This window comes from Pavona decussata, unplaced genomic scaffold, assembly GCF_977016875.1.
Source record: "Pavona decussata unplaced genomic scaffold, jaPavDecu1.1 SCAFFOLD_21, whole genome shotgun sequence".
Taxonomy (NCBI): Eukaryota; Metazoa; Cnidaria; class Anthozoa; order Scleractinia; family Agariciidae; genus Pavona; species Pavona decussata.
Genome location: NW_028145444.1, coordinates 307,866 through 330,456, shown reverse-complemented (window position 1 = coordinate 330,456; position 22,591 = coordinate 307,866). Strand labels below are relative to the sequence as shown.

The 22,591-nt window shown below is 39.1% G+C and overlaps 1 protein-coding gene across 4 annotated transcripts; it reads left to right on the top strand.

Annotated features, from left to right (window-relative positions):
* Window positions 1-650: 650 nt before the first annotated feature.
* LOC146486051 (uncharacterized) lies at window positions 651-22,488 on the top strand. Of its 4 annotated transcripts, XM_085097740.1 has the most exons (8): window positions 651-775; window positions 5,081-5,212; window positions 11,989-12,029; window positions 13,287-13,321; window positions 14,433-14,834; window positions 15,080-15,168; window positions 15,715-15,876; window positions 17,631-22,488. In XM_085097740.1, the coding sequence occupies exons 3-8, from the start codon at window positions 11,998-12,000 to the stop codon at window positions 21,258-21,260; spliced, it is 4,350 nt and encodes a 1,449-aa protein (XP_084953866.1). In that variant the 5' UTR covers window positions 651-775; window positions 5,081-5,212; window positions 11,989-11,997; the 3' UTR covers window positions 21,261-22,488. The 4 variants fall into 4 exon arrangements, with proteins under 4 accessions (XP_084953866.1, XP_084953878.1, XP_084953860.1 ...); XM_085097752.1 differs by lacking the exons at window positions 651-775; window positions 5,081-5,212 and adding an exon at window positions 9,332-9,438 and having other exon boundaries at window positions 15,083-15,168; XM_085097734.1 differs by lacking the exons at window positions 651-775; window positions 5,081-5,212 and adding an exon at window positions 9,339-9,438.
* Window positions 22,489-22,591: the final 103 nt, after the last annotated feature.

Sequence of the window (22,591 nt, the reverse complement as noted above, 5' to 3'; positions counted from 1 at the left end):
CAACATTCACATATAAACACTATCTGCTGCTGACGGTAACAAGAAGGCTTGCATCCCAGACTAGAAAACTATTTATCTACTAATAAACCACTTACAAACAGATTTGGAAGCCCACTGACCCTGGCCCTTTGTGTCCTACTGTCAGCTGAGCAAAGTACATCAACCGAAGACCACGCTGTTATAGGACTAAAATTTTATCCAAATCTATCTTGTATACGACCTGTGCCAATGATCCCGGCCAGCACATGATCCAATTACTTTTCTTCTTCTTCTTCTTCTTCTTCTTCTTCTTCTTCATCTTCTTCTTCATCTTCTTCTTCTTTCTTCACTGAATAATTCAGGGAAGGCAAACAAATTGCTGTCAGTGTAAACACACTCGCCTGCCTCTCATTTTTTAATTAATCAATAGGAAATAGAAAAGAATAGCAGCGAAAATTAACTCCGAATAGCAGATAAACATTATTCTTGTTCCTTTGTTTTGTTTTGTACGTGTGCCACGCGCATATGTTTTTCTTTTGTTTGTTTGGACCCATTGTATTTTATTCAGTTTGAATAAATTGTTGCCCTCACTCAGTTTACTTAATTACCATAATGTTTCCACGGGCCACATGAAGCATAAACGACTGTTATCCCCATCTCGGCGCCTCCTATTTTTTAATTATTTTGATCGTAAGCGCGTCTGAGTGTCTCAGAATAGCTAATAATATCAATATCGTTTTGTCAGCGCGGTGCTTTCATCGCAAGGAAGGCCGTTGGACGAAGATGGACAAGACAGGTTTGATATTTTTCATATTTTTAAATGTCTTTGATGTGTCTTTCTGTGTAGCATGTAGAGCAGGTTTCCCGTGAGTGTCTTTTGTGAGCGGCTAAGCTGGGAGTTGAGTTAGCAGCTGGCTTGTGAAGCGAGTTAGCGAGCACTCGCATAACCCCAAACAGCTTATGCTCACTGTGGTAGCCAACATAGTTTTAAAAAACATTAACCTTAAGGATAACAGCAATTTTTTTAATTGACTTGACGAGTTCTCAAGTTCAAAAAAGGAGAAAAACAATTCACAAATTTTGTTTTTTTGGAAATATTCTGAAGGCCAAGTAACACGCGCAAAATTTTCTTGCAACGTGTCGCGCAACAAATGTTGCGTTGCGAGTGGCGATTGTCTGTTGCCCGCGCGCAACAAATTTTCATGTTGCAAAAGTGGAACAGCATTTACTTTCTGCAACATGAAAATTTGTTCAGCAGTGCACGCGTAGGTGATAATACGGGGAACAAACAATCGCAACCGGCAACGCAACATTGTTGCGCGGCAAGTTTCCAGGGAATTTAAGTTACCCGTATTACGTGGCACGCAGCAACAGCCGAAGATATTGTAATAGAGTTTCATATGAATGGCTACGCTAAAGCATCGATTCTGGGAGTGAAAAGAAAGAGCGGCGAGAATTAATTAATATACATCGAGAAAACCTATTTTATCGTTGTCATAAAATCATTATCTACTCAAAGGCGATAGCCTACGATCTCCTTTGTTCGTTTGGACTTTTGTTATCCTGTCAGTTTATGCTATATCGATTTCGATAAGTTCTACATTAATAAAAATTGTGGCATCTTATCTTTTTTTTAATTATAATGAATATGCGTCGGCGGAGGGTGTTTAAAACGGTGTATTTAAGTGCTGTTTTATGAATATCTTACCACGCAAACAACTCGGAAAATAATTAGCGGTTGATCATAAAACGAAAGTTAGCGACATCGAAAAACAATTTCTATATTTGAAGTATTTTCAAGGCTAGTGCCCGTTTCACAACTTTTAAGTTAGTCACAAAAACGGACTAGAAAAGAATAATTTATTTTCAGTGCTTTGTAGTGATAAATTATTTAATACTTGAATGGATAAAACCTCTGTCCGCATTGGGCGGCAAGCTCATTTTTTTTTTTTTTTGTTGTTCCCGGTCGAATCTAAACTCTTCGCAACGCTATATTGTGAAATTTTAATAGCTAACACTGACGAGCCCAGAAATCTCAATAATGTGAGAGGACATTGTATTTAGCTTAAAACGAGATGGAAAAATATATAAATAATGAAACGGAGAACTTAGGCGTTCATTATTTAACTTTTTAGGGAAAATGATTCACCTGTCGCGAGGTCATAATCTGAATTAGTCAGTTCAATTAGCATTGAAAGCCGGACTTCAATGAACGAACAAAATAATCAGAGATCCAGTTTGTCTGATCCGGTGATGTAGACTCTTTAGTGTGTGTCCAGTCGAATTTTCAGCCAGCGAATCTTGCAATCTGATTGGATGATCGACATAAGTACGTCAACAGGATTGAGAAGTCTGTGAGACTCCGGCTTTGGCGAGCTTGCTTGTAAACTCCTTTTGTTGGAAACAAGTTTGCTAAGCCAAAGGAAAACACCACAAAGGCAGATATAAAATGGTCATAGCTAACCAAGGAGCAAAGAAATTGACAAAAAAGGATAAATAAATAAAATAAAAATAAACGACTTTATTTAAGTGTCTAAGTATTTAGCGCTGCAGCGCTAATTGGGGACACTCTTAACCAGTGAAATAAATATACAAACTGAAAATAACATTGTTAAAAATCCCAACTGGTGGGAGGCAAACCTGATGGCTATTTACAAAACGTGGCCTTAGATTTGAAAACGGGACTTACGGAATGACTCAAGGCTGGATGAATGTCTATGACTGAATGAATCAAATGCTGAAAAAAATGAAAGACTGTATGATCGAGGGGCAACGAGTAAAGAAATAACAAAACTGAAAACATTATAAAAGAAGACTTTTGGGAAGGTTTATTAAATGAAACGCTGGAGACGTGCTACCCTTATGAAGACAGCAACGGCCATGCGCAAAGGGGACACAATCAATAAATCAGTATGTCACGTGACTGTGTAACGAACCCTCCTGTAATATTAGGATTTCTAGCTTTTTGTTCGTCCAGCCGAATGTCACAACCCCTATGGGAGGCTATGTTATTTCTTCTGATAGCTTTCTACCTACACTCGGAGTAAACTGATTAGACTCTGTTAACCATTGATTTATCAAATTTCTGCAAGGCTGATCGGACTGCGTAGAAAACTTCACACGACAGCGACATGATGGGGACCTAACCGAGAATCAACAGAATGCGGCAACCGTGGACAGCTGTTTCGAGCTTGTGCGACTCTCGTCAGCACGGTGTAGCAAAAAGTAGAACAACCAACGCGAATGTTTAACTTTTAAAATCAAGAAACATGTTATCGAATCTGTGGGGGAGGGAGAGGGGGGTAACGTGGGAATTGTGGGTGGGATGTACTCTCAGGGGCCGGTCCTTCTTTATCTGTCGTTGTGCATTGAGGCGGTGTTGTATCAAGCAACGTTTCATGGAACATCTCTCATAACGTGTAAAGATTATGGAAAATGATTGCAGGGCTGACACTACGAGAAGATGACTACAGTAGTTGCATACTTGTTGAATATTTGCCCAAATAAAATTGCTCGTTGCCGTATTTTCACCCCCTGCAATCAGTTTGTTTGTTTGTTTGTTTGTTTACACGTAAAGCGGTGTCTGGCAAGCGCATAAGGACTTCTATATTTGGGTCATATTTCGTTCGTTCCGACTGGGCAATTGAGCACGTGCCATGGCGTCATGACATGTTGTTATCACGTGTAACGAACCTTCGTTGAATTAACCACCCCTTTGTAATTAGCGGCTCTGCTCCAATTGGCCCGAAGGCAATTTTGATGATTTGTTGTGTACGATTAAAGTAGAGATCAGTTGCCCAAAGCTATCGCCAACAAACGCAAAGGAAGGTTTAGCAGACCGTTGAAACGATCACATTTGTTGGTTACATATCTAACAGTGTCACGGTTGCGTGGTAGCTACATTTAAGGTAAAGTAGTCAATGATATATCAAAATGATTCCTTGCTAATGAAATATCTTGGCTCGTTTTAAAGAGCAAAAAGAAAAAGGAACATCTCGAGGAGCATTTGAGATAGAAACGTTTTGGTTAGGACTTAATTTCAAATTAATGTTATCCATGCACACATATTGACTACAATCTTTTCCTATTGGTAGGAAATGAAAAAGTTTAGTATGGTCCTTGGTTATCGATAATGAAGACATTACCGGAAGAAATTATGTGGTTTAAACGGAAGAAAATGATGGGTTAATTATCGATCCAAACACACTCATGCAAGTCCAAGTTTCAAGTTTCAAGTTCAAGTTTCTCGTGAGCCACATGCACAAATTCAAATTTAAATATAACATAACCCTAAAGCATGGAATTCAGTTTTGCCGAAAGATTTCCCCTGGACCCAAACGCCATCCAAATGGCCTACTTTAAGTGTCAGATTTAACCGTCAAATGTCAATAGCTGTTCAGTTCATGCTTTCTAGAGAGAGATCTATTCCCTTCAAAACTCTTTTGAAGCCCCTTTCAAGTTACCTTTTCCTTCGATTTACAAAGGTGAAATTCTGTCCTTTTAAACTCCTCAATCCCCACAAATCATTGAAAAACTTACGCGCGTTTCCGTCAGGCCAAGATCAAATTCTACTGATTTACTACTTCCTTACGATCTATTTTTGCCTATAATTATTAACTATGCGCTTAATGCCGTTAATCAAAATATTTTTAGTTCCGGGTAGGAGACTAATCCAATGTTGTTTTAAGTTGAACGAATAAACTACGTTAATGTCAGAAATTTTCATCAGTTGGTCAGAGATTTCATTAAACAGTTTTTGCGTCAAACAATGTTGGTTTCCAAGGCTGTTAGAGTCAGGCATTAACTTGATCTTCACACCCGTAACAAACTTGTTGCTTTGTGGGTGAATTATATCAGCAGGCAAGCATCAAGTTTACTCAGTCGTGACAGGTGTTACGGATTACAGCCCTTAATAACAGCCCTGGGTTCCTTCAGCGGTCGTTCTCACGACTAATTACCACGATGTTATCACGTGCTAGGAAACCTTAATTGAATTGACCACCCCTTTGTAATTAGCGGCCTTGTTCTCATTTGTCTTGCCGATGACAGCCTATATACCTTTAAAATTAGTTTTCTTGTTAATTGCCATTCTTTCATCCAGAGATCGCGTCCTGTTCTGCTCCTGCTGCTGCAAAAGAAGATATTGGCTGCCCGTAGAATCCATGTCTTTGGGAACATTTGCTTATTACGTGGCTAGCAGACCTGTTTAAAGTTTCCGTTGCTTTTTGCAAAGGTATGGATTTCGTATTTCATAATAGCACTTGAGATAAATTAACGTTATTACTTTTTATGACCTAAAACTGGAGAGCGAATAGGGAAAAAGGACTACCAAGAACGGAAAGGGTTGTAGTTTGCATCAGGGGCAAGTATAAGGTCACAGCCCTGGTAAATTGTCTTCACGCATAAGGGAAGGAATTTTGGTACACAAAGAGGGCAAACAACGAATTCAAAACCGGGACACTAATAAGCTGCATTGATAGAAATGTGATGTTATATGCTTGTGTGTCTAACTGAAAAAAAAATAGCGTCTACCAATAATATTAATCTGGTCCTAAAGTAACATGGCCGCGAAAACTGTGTTAACCTCTTACCTCGGTTGATGCCTATAGGACACAGAGTGCTTGCTGGATCGAGCTAAAAAAAAATATATAGACACAAAAGAAATTATTGTAATATGAAAGCAACCAGTGCGTAGCGATAACATCAAGAATTAAATTTACTGTATGATTCTTGAAAGTCCTGTTTGCCTTGTTTATCCTGGTTATGCTACAATGAGTTACAATCTAAATTTGTTGAACATCCCGGCCATGATCGATCGTTAGAGGGCATTATAAATGTTTGTAATACCTGAATTGCTTCCAAGCAAATGAGGAAATAGTAGCAGATGAAAAATAATAACCCTCGAAATTAAAGGTTCAAGATTAGCTGAGTCAGTATTGTGGTCGAATATTCTTCAATTCCGCCCGCTCACATAAATTTTTGTAACATGTCTCTGCCGTTTTTCCTGAGTAATATTTCTAACCCTCGTTTCATCGATTGTGTTTTTCTTAAAGACAAAACGAAATAAAACCAGTGTTTCACGCCATACTTTTAAATATAGGTATGGGAACTATTATGTAATAATACGTTCAGTTGAAACACGCTCTTGTTCCAAAATAATTTATAAATAATAATTTCAGATATCTAGAATGTCCTAAATGAGACATCCCTGCAAAATCGGTAAAAGTTGCGTTTCTTAAGGATAATATTTTATGCGAAAATTGTTGACATATTGTAATCCAGATTCAAAAGTATACTTTAATTCTACATGGCATTTGGCAAGAAAGACTCTTTTCAGACGATTTGCATAATTCATATTGAATCCTAAATTAGAAGTGCTCCGATTGGAGCGCAATAATCCTTAATAACACACGTAATCTCATTGACCGGAGATGAAAAGGCGTTATTACACACGTAATCAAAATGTACTTTGTCGGAACAAGCCAGCACCACATCAGACAACACAATGGAATTCTGGGATGTCGGCACTGATTTGGTTCAAGATTTTTGCTTCCGATCCTCGCTTCTCTTCTAAATGTGCTCCCAATGATTTTGTGTCGATTAAAAGGTGCTATTTCTTTCATTTTCTTTTTGTTATCGTAGCCGAAATACAAAATTAAGAAACAAACAAACGAAAAAAAAGGAAACAACAACAAGAGATGATCCCAAAGATAATATACCAGGAATAAAACGAGCCAAGCAAACCAAACTTCCAGCTTCAACAAACCCGGAGTCAGTTACAACTCGGTACTGAATATAGGTGGCTTACACGTACGACGCAAGCGCAAGAAAGAGCAGTTTACATGCGACACAGCGGCAAAATGAGTGCGCATGCTCGTCACGCGTGAGCAATCTTACTTGGCAAAATGGCGGCATTTTTAAAATTCCCATTGCTCGTTCTCATTTCGCGTGAATAAGCCCAAAATCAAAATACATAAGGTTGTCGCTTTCAGGAAAGGTTCGTTCGAGCTTCCTCCATCACATATCTTAGGGACCGATCGTTTATTACGTCCTGCGGGGGAAGGGGGGGGGGGGGCGGTGGTTCTCTAAAATATCGAGTGTATGAAAATTTTACCCCCCCCCCCCCCCAATTAAAAAAAAAAATCTTTCAAACAAAAGTTTCACCCTCCATTGCAATGACAGTTTGGCAAGAGGGGCTAATTTTAATGCAAACAAACGATTATTAAAATGGTAGCCATTTTCGAATAAGGTTTACGGACGTCAAAACGGCCACGTAGCTTTTACGTGAACTTTGATGCGGAGCGAGACTGGGTCGAGCGCGCTCAAGAGTGCTTTGGTTCGAAACATCGCGGCAAATGAAGTTGAATGATTGATGAAGAAAAGTGATTACTAGAACAAAACGGTTCATGACATAGTTTGGCAATGTGTTGAATAACAAAGTTATATTCTGTCTTTATACTATAGATGATGATGATTTACCGTCCTATCTGTACTTATTGGCTCTCGATCTAAAGAAAGAATTGCATGGAATACATAAGACGCCATTAATGTCATTTATCTCGCTTACGAATTTTTCGATGACTCACAACGATATTCACCATTTTCTCCACACAATCTGTACGGGCTGAAGCATTCCTTTACCTCATAAAGGATCACATTCTTTTCACAGAACAGTTATATGTCTTTCAAAGCCTAGATCACCTTCGAATCGAAAGTAAGAATAGATAGACCATCTTCGAACTAGACCACTCTAAGCAAGCTGCCATCATTTTTTTCAAATTTTCAAATTATTTATTTTATTTATTTTATTTTTTTTAGCGCTCTCGACCAAGTCTCGCTCCACATCAAACGTCGCTTAGGGGTCGAGTGGCGTTTCACCGTCCATTCTTTTCTATGATAGGGACAGGGTTGAATTTGGCTTGTGCTTGCACAGTTATTTTGCATCAGAGACCCAATGGCAGTCACGTGACTAGTGCTTACCATCACGTCCGGTGTATATTTTTCTTTTTTGCGTTTTCAACTGAAGAAGGAAGGTTTTCACTTAAGTCGTTTATACCAAGGGTTTTTCATGGAATTTTCTTTATCCCACGTATGAATATTGCAGATATAAAAAATTATCAAACATCGTAACCCCTGCCCTTTGCTCTTGTTCTCTTCAATCTAAATGCATAAACAGTCCGAATCTCTAACCCCAAGCTTCAAATCTCAAACTGTAGTTTGTGATAAGCCGTAACCATGGTTCTAAAACATTTTAAAGGTCTCTCCGAGTTTACACCTAGGTTTGTAAGGTTCGTTTTCACAGGAAAGTTGTGGGCGATTCTTGAGGTGATTTTGATTGCGATTTCAAATTGCCTGTGAAGGTGTATTCTCCTGCCGTTTTTCTTTGCGAATTTTATGATGACTTGATTGAGATTTTACCGCAATGAGCGAATGTGATGTGAGCACAAAACGTTAAAAGTTGCCATCGCGGGTACGCGGTCTCCTCTCGTCGCAACAGAATCTCAAAAAAAATCGCGTTTGGCCGATTCACGTACGGTCATCAACAGTTATTTTACTCTAGCTTGTTCGTAGAAACAGTACTTCAATATAAATTAAATACACTTTATCAGGGGTACAAATATTAACGTAAATTACGAAAACGAAAAACAGAACAACGATGAATAATCATGAATCCTCGAAGAAAAATCCTACGCTTCATCTCGCACCTGCACAAGAAACTTGATATCTCGTTAAGGAAGGAACACGCCACGTGTGATAGTCACGCTATGTCACGCGCACTCACTAGTCACGCTCGCTACAGTGGGTATGCTTACGGATACATGCGTGTAAAACTGCCAAATGAGTTCATGAAAGGCCCTTTTCATGAAATAGTCCTAAATACTCGCTTTCATTTTATGAACGTGCTCAGCATTTTAATTCCTGTTATTAAATGTCTGATGAAAAAGTAAATTATGTTTACAAGCATTGTTGTTAAAACAGTTGTCTCAATATCATCTGCATTTGCATCGTAAATAGATATGAAAATTAAGCTCTCACTGGTAAATGACAGCAGGAAATATCTTGCTCATATCCATGTGATAATAACTAATGTTCTATTTTTATTCCACACTAAATATCATTTTTTAGCACAGATTTCGATGTAGGATTTATTTTCCAAAGAAGCTAGCACCTCTGTTAGAATCCATGTGGCTGTTTACTATTTTCGTCACCAAATGGGTTTAAATTTCCGAAATTGCTGAAAGTAAATATTTTATTCGAAAGTGGTAACGGTGCCATTATCATTGTCAATCAATTGCTGACAGGCGTTCCTATGACGTAAGCAATGTTTAAAATTGAGATTAACACCGCACGTATCTCCTAATGATATGAACTGGCTCACTGGCACGGCGGGGGTTTGGAGGCAAGATTTACTTCCTTCTACGTGTGGGACTCGTAAACTTTTATCATGGTTTATCGTACGTACGTATCATTATTATTATAACACTGTTTTTTTTTTCAATTTTCGCTTATAACTGACTTGTAAATACATAGGCACTTTTGTGGGCAAACAGCTGGTGGTAAGTTTACATCTAATGGAAACACACTTTTTCTACAAAATTTCTTCCTGATATCATTGTAATCCTCGCGGCAGCCATAACTTTAACAATAACCAAATAACATGTGATCAATCGGAGTTCCTAGTTTCGTGGTAGACATCGAATTCGCTTAAAATATACATTGTGCAGTGTTTCTGTCATTTGAATTTTATTCAATATTCGTTTTTGCTAAGTACCAAAATGAAATAATACTCGGTGTTGAAGTTTTCAAGTCATCTTGTGAGCTGTATGTGGCTAAATTTCCAGACGGAACCTTAAAACATAGGGCATGGAAATGAATGCACAAGGGCTTTGTTTGTCGGTCAGTAAATTAATCTGTCAATCAATCTATCATACTATCGTTGACAGGTCGTCAATATTTGCGCACGCCCAGAACTACTCACGTTCAACGTTTTACCGGCTTTCACCTGTTTTCATAAATTTTAATTTTCGCTAAAACGTTTAGATTAAAATTGCAGTAAACCTATGAAAAAATGCCCGATACATTTTGTGCTTTAATGAAGTCAACAAAAGACATTGACTTGACATAGACTTCCGCGCATCTTATTATTTCATTTTAGCAACTAAATAACGTCACAAAGCTGACGAGCTCATGTGATAAGCGTGCCGGCTCACAGTTTGTGATCATTTTAAGTCGGCGACTAAGAAAACTATAAACGACTGTAAATCTGCATTTTTCGCTTTCCAATGATGATATTCATTTGTGAATAAGCTCCAGTCGACATTTGCTGAACGATATTGGTGCCTTTACTTGAAATACAAAGGTAAAATTTATTCGGTATAATTCTAAAATTTTGTGTGAGAAATATATTTTTTAGAAGTAGGTTTCCAGCGGAAAAGACCCTTTGGTAACATTGTATCTAGCACCGAGAGTATTTGAATACGGTGGTAACTTAACAAAATGCACATGCTTAAAATAAGGAAATATTATACACGCATTAGAGCAAATAGCAAATTTTTACTTTTCATGGTTCCAGTTCGGAAACTGTATTGCTTCTTTGTGACTTTTACTTGCTCGCCTAGCGATCTACTGACTGGTTTCAGGACGTGCCTCGCTTTTGAAAGGATGACCTAAACATCTGAACATTATCCTAAAGGCAAAAAAATCGATCGATTGTTCAAGAAACCGTAATCCTTGCTTTATGGTTTTACATTGGACTGGACGAGTGCTACTGATAGGCCCGATTTTAAACACAGACTCGTTTAATTTAGTTTTCGAAAGGGTACTCCACGTTTTCAATTGTTCAGTTGTTGTTATCAGTTGCTGTTTTTGTTGTTGTTTTAATTTGTCGTAAATTCGAGAAAAAGGATTGGTATATAGGGTTCGTGGTATCGAATGATTATATGTACTCAGTTATTCTTCACAGTTTTAAAAACAGACATTTTTCATTTTCTTGTTTAAAACACCTGCCCTGTCTGTTTGACATTGTAATAATTTTCTCACGAGACGTGATCGTCTTGTATTTTAATAACAGCATTATGGCGACATGACATGCTGTGTTCAGCTGGTCTCTCAGTAAAAGCTTGTTTAGACAGGTAGTTTTCAAGTCACAATAACTAACAGAGAGAAAGAAACACAGCTTTGCGATAAAAGCAATCGTTTTAGTTTCAACAGAAAACTGTGTTCAGCCTGAAACAATCGTGGAGGCACGTGACTAAGTACGGATTTCTAATAGTATCGACAAACGCTGAATTAAGGCACCATTCCAAATCAATAGATTCTCTCAAGGTTTTTTACATTATCGTGTATAAATAAAAGTGGTTATTGTTTGCATGTCTATCCTGGTTTAGTATAAATCTACTAGTGTTCTATCACGAATGCCGTTCTCTGATTGGCTACGCTACTCGCTATCTATTCTGTGATAGATAGTGAGTAGCGATTTTCAACAAAATGGCGCCCGCTTCTTCGCGTTTTTGAAGTGTCTGCGATGAAGATAATTTACTTGTTTAGTTTGGAACGACTAGTAGATTTATACTAAAACAATTAGATTATTCGCTCTCGATTTCTACGCATGATAGCTGATTCGGGCTGCGCCCTCATCAGCTATCACGCGATAGAAATCTCGAGCTCATAATCTAATTGTTAATTATACAGCTGTTTCGACAAAGGTTGTCCAAAAAAAAAAAAAAAAAGCATAAAAGCGTACGCGACAATTGAATGCCGAAAGGTAGTCTGAAAATACCCAATAAATTTCAATAAAAGCTCAGAATCCATAATGCCTCCCAGGCATTATGGATTCTGAGCTTTTATTGAAATTTATTGGATATTTCCCAGACTACCTTTCGACATTGTCGCGTACGCTTTTACCCCTTTTTTGGACAACCTTTGTCGAAACAGATCTTATAGTATATTCTTTGCTGTGTAATCTGCCCTTATTTTTTGGACTGTGACATTTTTTTTATTTTCCAACAGAATTAAAAGATGGACGATTCTGTAATTTCACCAAAGCGCAGGTATTATATACAACTTAACAGTAACCAGACGCATGATGCTCTATAGAGCGGTTTTCAATTGAGTGTCGAAAGTAATTTCGCGTTTGCTTTGGTTTTGCTTTACTGCTCCCTGTGATTGTTTAACAAAACTCGCGTCACTTTCTCAACCAATGGGAATCCAAACCAAAACCAATCGTGTTTTCGCCTCACGCGTTTTCCCGCGCTTGGCCCACCCAGTTCCAAGTATTTGCTTCGAATTCTTATTGGCTCGTTGTGTTGTTAACATCTGCTGTGATTGCCCAGAGTAAATACTTTGGTTTTGGTTTTACGACAGTCAATTGGAAAACGCTCTATTCCTCAGGAAACATATAATAAACTAGGGATTTTCAGACAGTAGAACCCCACTAACTCAAACTCCTAAGGGAAAGAAAAAAGTTCGAGTTGGCAGGTTGGTGTTCAAGTATCCTGTCAATATAACTTCATAAAATATCGTGGTTTTATCATTCTTTCGCAATCACAAGTCACTTTGGTGCAAAAGGTTGTTTTAACAGAGACTTTTGAACAGAACGGGTTTAGTTTGGGAAGGCTAAGATCTAGTGAAGGACTTTTCCATACATTGCAATCTCGATATCAATAAAGGTCAAAGAATTTCCAAATGTCAATCGGTTTTGTTTTGACATTTTGAAGTTTACCGACCGACGTTTTTGAAATAGAGTTCCAGTTATCGGGGTAAACTTGAGCCCAGGAAAAGTAAAATTAGTTCGAGTTAGCTGATAGTAATTGACTGAAAAAATGGGGGCAAATCCAGAGGAAAACGGATTTTGTCCGAGTTAGCGGGGAGTTCGAGTTAACCGGGATCGAGTTTGTGGGGTTCTACTGTATATGTACGAAATTTTGCCTACGGACTTTAAAGATGAATATATGGAACCTTAGCGAATGACTACTTTCCACATATCCTAGACTTCTCAAATGTGATCGAGAAAATTGTTTACCAAGTACCTTGTGTTCTCTCAGTTTAAATATCTCCCAAATTTATTTACACAGAAATTATTTGTCATCGGATTCTCATACAAACACTATATTTTGTGCCACGTTTGCCCAATTATAAATGGGCGTAAGTGTTACGTGTTTTTTCCTTCCCTTGGGAATTAAAATACAATCCTGGGTTGAATATATTGACGGCTGGCCCCCTAAATTCGCATAATACTCGAATTTTTGGAATAATTGTAAAGTCTGATGTCTCATTCATTTTTTACTGGTCATGTTAACTATTCACAGGAGGCTGGATCTGAAATCAGGGAGAGAGTCTGGTGGTGAGTGGAAATTCCTTACGTTCGATTTAAAAAAAACCTGTAAAATCGTAACCGTAACCGCAACACAGCAGTCAGGCCGATCAGCCTGAGTGGAATCAGGGAGCGAAGGCTCGACATTGGTCCTTTTTTGCTCTTTTGGCCTCGCATTAACTGTACTCCAGTTTCAAGATGAGTTCAAACAATTCCTCATTGCACATGTATATACAGTCAACTCTCTCTAAGCGGACACCTCTCTAAGGCGGACAGAAAATTTAGTCCCTGCCGAATTTCACTTGTTTCTCTGTAACTGAACTCTCTCTAAGGCGGACATCTCTCTAAGGCGGACAGCGGACACTTTTTTCCAACATGTTGGTTCAAAAAACCTCTTAAAGCGGACACCGGATGTTTTTGAAATTTTATAACAGGTCCAAAATTCCGAAAAATTAGTGCAATCTGATAACAGTGGTTTTAATAAAATATACCAGACCTTACAATATGTCTTAATACAATATTAAAGTCACTTTTCCCGTCATTTTATACAACAACTCATTTGCGCTTCCGTTCACTGGAATCAGTTGAGTCACTTGTATTCTTCCTTCGCTTTTTCGTGTCTTGGTTTAGATCAACCGCAGTTGTAATCTTCTCGTTTTCTTTACCTATGCACTTTGCTATTCAGGCCACGACCTACAAGATGCCAGACTTGCAACGCAACAACATTGCAGCATTACAAAGGTTTTTTCGTAGTGAATGGGGGTTATGAACCCCAACTCCACGTACTGTCAAATAACAAGCGACACAACGGAGTTTTGTTAAGGTTGATTCACAAATGTTCAAAGTGTGTATGAACTGTGTTGGATTCCGTAAGGAATACATAAAAGAGACACAGCCGGCCCGTCATGGCTACATTGTACACTGTAATTAAAGTAATAAAGCACTGGTTTCAGTTTGATGTTCGGGTATCAGTTTACATGAACTCTCTCTAAGGCGGACAGTAAATCTGGTACCGAGGGTGTCCGCCTTAGAGAGAGTTGACTGTAGTTCATTGTTGATGTAAATTGACCTGAAAAGCCTATTGGGAGTGTTCAATAAAGTATCTATTTATTTTATTTATTTACCTACTTTTTTTTGGCAGAACAAAATGATCAGAATACCTCTTTATTGGATAAAGACAACAATGTGCAGAGGATGTTGTGTGAGAAATATGAAAAGAATATAAAATGGAAATTTATACCAGCCCGTCTTGAAGTCGTCAAGCGCTGCCAGCGCGATGCTGATTCTTGGAAGCACGCGAGTAAGAACGGAAATAATATTTGTGAGAAAGTAGCCGTACAACCATCAAATGACGCTCAGAAGTCTTTGAGTGAGGAAATGGAGGATCTCGGGTTTGAGCACAAAAGGAAACTCGATCACCCGGACCTCGCCAGACAGGCCACAGACCAGAAAAATACTTCAGAAGTGAGCATGCTGTCAACGAGTTTTCCACTATTTGCCAAGCCTCGCGAGGTCAAGCACGGATCACCAAAATCTATTAAAGGTAAGAATTCACATGTATTAAGTATCCTGACGATCAGGACCTTTGGTTATGAAAGTAGACAAGCTATGTAGCCCACAAAACTCCTTGTTTCTTGAAAATATCTTCTGTAAATTTCTTAGCTACGAGAAAATCCGACATCCGACTTATAACTGGTAATGCGATCCACCCTGTCCAATCAGGTCCGCCTCGCACAATTTTCACTCTCTTTAACGGGAATAATTATTGAATATATTTTATTTCAATAGAAGGTGATGATGGATGTATCGCAAACAGCCATGCCACTTTACAGCAGCACTCTACTGAGGTTTTGTTTAATAAAGACAACGTCCGTGATGTAAGTACATAGTGCTGATTTTCAAAATAAAAAAATAAAAAATAAAAATAAATTCCTTTATTTAAGTGTCAATGTATTTAGCGCAGAGCACTAGTTGGGGTCACTTTCCAGATCGAATTGGAATTTAGAAGTGTTGGTTTTTGAGTAGAGGGGAAAACCGGCTAAACCGGAGAAAAACCTCTCGGAGCAAGGACGAGAACCAGCAACAAACTCAACCCACATATGACGCCGAGTCCGGGAATCGAACCCGGGCCACAGTGGTGGGAGGCGAGTGCTCTCATCACTGCGCCATCCCTGCTCCCCCTAACAGAACTGCATGGAGCTATTAGATTGCTACGCCCTTTTAGATAAGATAGTAGCCCATCGCAAAACTGTCTGCTATCATTAAGTTGCATTTTGGGTCTTCCCGTGTGCCAACCAATGATTGACAGCCGATCGGATCTCGCGGAGTTGACCGAGAGCCCACAGCTTTGTTTTCTATATACGCCATAAGCTATGACAATTTTTGACAGCAGTTTTTATTCAATGTTCTTCCTTTTTTGGTAGGAAATTAAAAAGTTTGTCAAAGAACGCACAAGGGAGATAGTTGAAGAGGCTGAAAAGCTGCAAGCACGTGTCTCCGCACTGGAAACGGAGAATCGCAACTTAAAACACAAAGTGAAGATGTTGTACAAAGCCATCAGGGCAGCGCTCACCCGTCAGAAGGAGGTTAGATTGTTTAAAATGCAAGTCTCATTAACATAATTAGATAGTAATAGCGATACTGCTTGCGGGTTGCTCCCTTACTTGGCCTTACCAGACACGTTTGGCCCATACGGTATGGTTTTCAGGGGTTTGATTTCAAACATGTTATTGATTTCAGTGCTTTTCGTGTTAAACGGGATATAACACGATTGACTAGAGCGTAGGGTCACAATATGAAGCATTTTGGCTTCGATAAGTCGGAAAATCAAAGATTATTGTCTTAGGCTGCAGGGTCTGGGTTTATGCCCCGCCTTCTCCACCCAAGTGCTATACTCATACTTTTGACCTGATGGATGAGATGCTATTTTATCGCAAGGTCCGCCGCCTGCCCCACCACCCTCACGTCCCAAAACATCTGTTTGATAGTTACCCATTTATACATATAGTTGAGTGTCTTTCCTAATAACACACTACTAGGGTGGAAAAAGGGGCAGGACGATGAGTAATAGTAGTTACACCGATCGTTTGAAGGTGGCCAGAGAACAGAAAGTAAATAAGCAGAGTAAACTGTTCCAGTGGCATATTGTTTAATGGGAGGTGGTTGTCATTGTTCCTGGAAAACAGACTTCATAATATCTATTTAAACTTTTATTGTGTAAATAATCACATACAGCTATTTCAATTAACGTTGTCGGATCAAAGCTTAAAGCTTTAAAAAGACATCTCATCCATTTGATATCCTAACATTTCTCTCATCCAAATGGCTCGCCATCGTACATCTTCACTGCACGGACAAGACATAGCTGATTTTGATGAACTTATTCATAAAAAAATCTTGAGGTATACGAGAGGCTATTATTAAGAAGCAGTACTTGGGAGAGGCTAACTAAACGTTTCGCTAGCCCAGTAATTTCAAGGCCAGCTGCGCCTCTCTTATGCTATTATCACTGGCTCAAACTCATACCCAGCTAACTTGAACTTCCTGTTCACTCGAACTTAAGGACGGTGCCTACTTTTGTTACTGCGCATATGTTCTGCGCATCTCGAGATACTCGGGTTTCCTGTGGGTGGTGCCTACTAATACAGGGATATATTTGCGCGGTTTAACACTATATGGAGAAAGGAGAACTTAGCAAGTGCTCTTGGTATCCAAAATGAAAATTGGGGGCAACCATGCATTTTTAAAGGTAAAGGTTTTTAATTTTTTTTAAAGATAAAGGTTCAATATGGCAAAATCGCCATACATTTCTTTGTATTTTGCTGGTTTTTTTTTTTTTTTTTTCATTATTGTTGCTTAATTATCTCTTAAAAATGCGTGGCTACGCCCAATTTTGTTTGTTGGATTCCAATAGCCTTTGCAAAAAATCAGGTTTTCTAGCATAGTCATAAACTGGGCAAAAATACTTCTGTATTAGTAGGCACCATCCTTAACGTGGCCACCCAACCTTTTTAAAAAGTTAGCCAATCAGGATACGCGAATTTGATCAACGGTAGCGCTTCCTTTCAAAGTCGAACAGGCAAGTGACGGAACAACAAATTGTTGAAAACATGTCGTTTTGTATTTTATGGCAAACATGTAAAAAAAAGTTTGTTGGGTGGCCACGGTAATGTGCGTCGCACTGTAAGACAGCTTTTCTCTAGTTTTTTACCCAGATAACTCGTCAGTCTCTCTCTGAATCGAAATGTATTGTGTTTCCTTTGACGGTTTGATTTATTGAGATTCAACTTAAAAACCTGGCCTTGAAAGGACTTAACATTTTATTTTATTTACTTTACAGGCTTCATCAACAACTATGAGTTCTACTTCGGTACAGACAGAGCCACATGTAGAAACAGCAGAGTGTAGCTCAGTGCGATCATCCTTTTATAACCCAGCGGAACAACCCAAAGCGCTTTACCAGGATGGAATCTCACAATTTCAAAAGCCCTTGTCGTCTAACAGGGAAACGGGTGAAGCGACAAACCAAAAAAGATCGATTGACACCGTCTTTCAAAGCCCCACGACGTCTTTAAACAAGAAGACCATGGTTTCCACTGTTAACTTAACAAACCACTTACCAAAGCCGCCTCAGACTCTAATACAAACTTCACACGGTCAAGGAAATAGGTCCTCCCTGGACTATGAGCCTTTGTCTACAGTTGCTACGCAGCCTCTTAAGGTGCCTTCGTCATGCTTATATGGAAGCACTACAAATTCCAGAAATCCTGTTGCCGTCCTTAATGAAGTTATGAACCAAATCTGTCCAGATTCGTCTACCGTAGGACAAGGAAAAGGTACACAGCTAGGTCAACTTAATACTTCCTCAGTATACAACAGCTATCAGCCGTCTCGCCAAAGCACAACATCTACTACACCAAACACCAAAGGTAGCCAGGGAATATTAGGAGGTATATCTCCTCTTAGTACACTGCTTCCACGAAATTTACCAATCAATCCGTTAAACGGAGATTTTGAGGAACCCTTTCCAGTTAAAGAGATACAATTTAACCCACAAAATGCATCTAAATTCATGTTTTCATCAGCACCTGAGACATCAAAACTAAACAAAAAACCTGAAAAGTTCTTCGCAAATATCCGCCATGCGGCTAAAGCCTGCGAAAATGGGACGACATCGATTGTGGCCACTAACAAGAAGCCTTTTTGTAATGGCACTTCATTCACTGATACTGAAGAAACATCCATACCATTGATGTCTACTAGCCTTACCTATAATTTCACAGCACCTGAGGCATCTAAAGTGGAACTTAAAAGAGGAGAAAGGAAGACAACATGTGCTGTGATCAATAAAGAGAGACCAAACTGCAAAGCACTTGCAAAAATTCCTTTCTCTGGTGCTGAAGGACAACCAAAGGAAATCTTTTCTGTTGCATATGCAACTAGTTCCAAAGAACCTAAGACATTTAAAGCGGACACACAGAATGGAAGATTAAAAGAAGATGCCTGTCATTTCGTCACCGCTGGAGAACGGAGGGCCACATCAACTTTAAACATTAAAGGCAAGTCTATCTACCGGGACAAAATTTCCTCTACTACCGAAGGACAACCAAAGACAGTGTTCTCCGTTGCATCTAGCACTCAGTTTAGAGCACCTGAGAAATCTGAAGCCGACAGCAACAGGGACAGGACTTTAGAAAATACTTGGCATGTGACTACTGTAAGAGAAAAGAGGACCACATCATCTGTGTCCAATAACGGAAAGAGTAGCTGCAAACCTTTTGCAGCAACACCTTTCTCTGGTGCTCTAGAACAAATCGATAAAGAAGCTGAGACGTTTAAAGACCAAGGCGGAAGCACAAGGTTATTGGGAAACAATTATACATTTCCCACTGCTGAAGAAAAGACGGCAACATCCACAGCAGCCAACAACGAGAAATATGTCTACACAGACTTTGTAGACACTAGCTCATCTAATTGTGAAAGACAACCCAAGAAAGTATCGTCTGCTACATCTGACACATTTAAAGCAGACAGCAACTGTACAAAGCCATTGCAAAAAACGTGTCATGTGACCATTACTGGGGTAAAGAAGACGACACCTTATGCTGTGCCCAGTGATGGAAAGACATTCTGCAAAGATTCTTTTTCTGACTCGGAAGTACAACCTAATGTCGCATTCTCTGCCTCATCTGTTAATCCTTTACGTCTACCGTCACCGTCACTTCAGAAAGGTGGTCAAGACCTCAACGCTCCCGTAACTTCCGGGTGCTCATCAGCTGTGAGCCATGCCACCACTACTAGAGGTCAATCAGAAGGTTTGCTGGCCGGTATTTCTATGTTGGCTAAAGCTGCAGGATTAGGAGCTAAAGCTGCCAACCAAATCGCCTGCACAGTACATTCAAGTAAAAAACAAATTCCATCATCCTCGTGCGCGAATTCACATAACAAAAGAGACGACCGAAATAAAAACGATGTAATCCAACAAAACGTCAATAACAACGTTGACGTAAAAAACACGGAATCTCTGCAGACAACTTCATTAACCTCTGAGACATTGATGTCTTACCCTCTGGGAACTGGTACCTTGATGTCTGTGTCTGACTTAGAAAAAACGCACTTCACTTCCAGTGGTTTAGCAAATGGTACGGACATAACCAAACTTGCGGGGTCTGTTGAAGTTCACCAAAATTCACACACTGCCGACGAGAAAACGTCAAACAAAAGTCGTGTTAATAGTCCTGATTCCAATAAAGATAAGCGATCAATTTATAACACGAAAGGAATAACAAATAACAGTGGTCCAGCGCCTCCAAACTTTCCCCAACAGTCATCTTTAAGCGCACCTTCTCGAAAGAAATATCACACCACACCATGGGAGAATCAAAATTTCTTCTCATTCGCCAGCTTTTACAACGATCGAGGAAAACCGGAACACAAACCAAGTGAAACCTTAGATCCCAGACTGGTGATTACCACGCCGAGGTATTACCCTTATCCACCTTTTAGAACAAAAGGACAGGAAGCACACCTACCGTCAGTGTGGTCAAACACTTGTAAAGCTCGCAGAATGGACGAGAGGAGATCGTCACATGAAATGCCTGCAATGGAAGTACCTCTGAATTCGGACGTACAACAAGCCCGAAAGCAATCCTTTGAATTTCCTGATATGATGCACCGGCGCACTAAAGATATGCATGTTAAACCACCACGTTTACTCTCGTTTATACCCGTATCAAGCCAAATTGGATATGCAAGCCATGCGCAGTTGAATTCCACTTCGTCGAACTTGCTGCAACCTCTGCAACGGTCACACAATCCTCGTGTTTCCACGACAATAAATAGCTCCCTCAAGCAAGATTCAAGTACTGTTCAGACAGTCATGAATAGGGATACGCCTCCTAGCAAGAGCCACGAATCAATAAAAAGAGGTTTTCCTCCGCATCTACAAAGCCACGTTCACGAAAATAAAAGCAATACTAAAGAATCGTGGATTTATAATTGCCCAGCCTTAGCTAGCAGACCTTCATCAGTCACAGAAACAAGCGACGATCACCAAACGCCTAAACACTCTTTGAACAGCCTGTCCTCCCAAATAAATTGCCTTCATAAGCCGCAGCTAGAAATATCACAATTGTGTCAGGTATACCTTAATCAGCTGAGAAAGTTCAAAGAAGCTCGACCAATTTCTACGGGGGATTCTATTAATACCGAGCGAGCATCGCACCACAATTCATTGCCACATACAAAAAGAGTTAAAGTCGACGGAAACAGCGATTGTCAGCAAGATGGACAAGTTGCAATTAAGAAATGTTCAGTGAAGCAGCAACGAGAGAGCTTTAACGAGCTGGCGATGTTCGATCCTGAAACGCTGCCAGCACAACATAAAAAGGAAAAAAGTCAGCTGTTGCAACATCAAAAGACCCCTCGCCTCATATTTCACCATAAAAAATTCACCAGTCCAACGCAATGACAATGGGAAAATGGATCAAAAGATACTAAATCTCGGTACTAAATCAGGACTACATGAAATTTGTCCTTCATCTTTTGTTGCAGTTAACAGGTTTAAGAATTTACCATTTGGAGGTTTGACTCCTAAATTGTCATTTGAGTTGAAACGTAGTTTTTATAAATAGTTCGCATATTGACGCTTTGTTGTTGATAGTCTTTTTAGCTCCGTTTGTCAGCTTTTGTCACTCAGCTTTCGCTTTAATGAATACGTCGCCTCACTACATTTACATTTGGCCGCATTCACCCATAAAGGGATCCTGCCAATTAATCACTGTACTTTGTTTGCATGCTTTGTGCTATTTGCTAAACAATAACCATACACTCGATTGCAAAAACGTTGACACCTAAAAAGCATAAACCATGAACGATGAGACCCAACGGAGTTGTGGGTAGTGTTTAAAAATTGGCCCTTGTTGGCCAACTTGATTCACCATGTGCAACTGTTATCAACCGTCGCACGAGAATAGAATATTATGCAAATAAATTTAGTACACTTATACCCATAAAGCCACTGGGTCTCATCGTTCACGGTTTATGCTTTTTGGGTGTCAACGTTTTTGCAATCGAGTATATAAAAGTCAACACTAGTACTTGTTCTCGTGGCACAACGAATTTATTTATAGATTACAACTTATAAACATTTTTTACTTGATAATGACGTTATGCTAGCGTCGAAACGTCGTCATTTTTAGCAATTTTTTAAATCTTAAAATGATTTTAATTAAATAAATGTTTTATTGCAATTTTTATAGTTAAATGTTTTTAACTAATTGGTCGTTATATAAACCTAAACGAAGATTGCATTCATTATTAAAGTTTATACAGTAATTTTGTTTCCATTTCATCTGCATTATGCATTACATAGCTAAAAAGGGACTTACACTAAGTCGTTACGTGTTACGTCACATTCCCTTTAAAACGAAACGTTAGCCTTAAAGTAGATTTACGTGACTCACGTTATCTCAACATACTCTGATATTTAGTCAAGGGTGCTTAAAGAACGATAAAGCTAAGACCCGGTATGGTTTAGAAGTAAAAGATGTGTTTTCGATTCCTGTAAATTATTTTTCTTCTATAATTTTCATTTGGCCGCTTTCAAACTTTAACATAAAATAAACAATAGAAATGTAAAAGAGAAGTGATGTTATGTTTTACGCCTTGTTGGTGAATAAATGATAGACGTTTTTTTTTTCAGTCATGCCAGTGACTTGGAAAAAATAACCTATTTTCCCTAACGGCAAAAAAAGAAAAAGACATTTGGTTAACTAACTTCTAACTCATTTGTCTTAAACC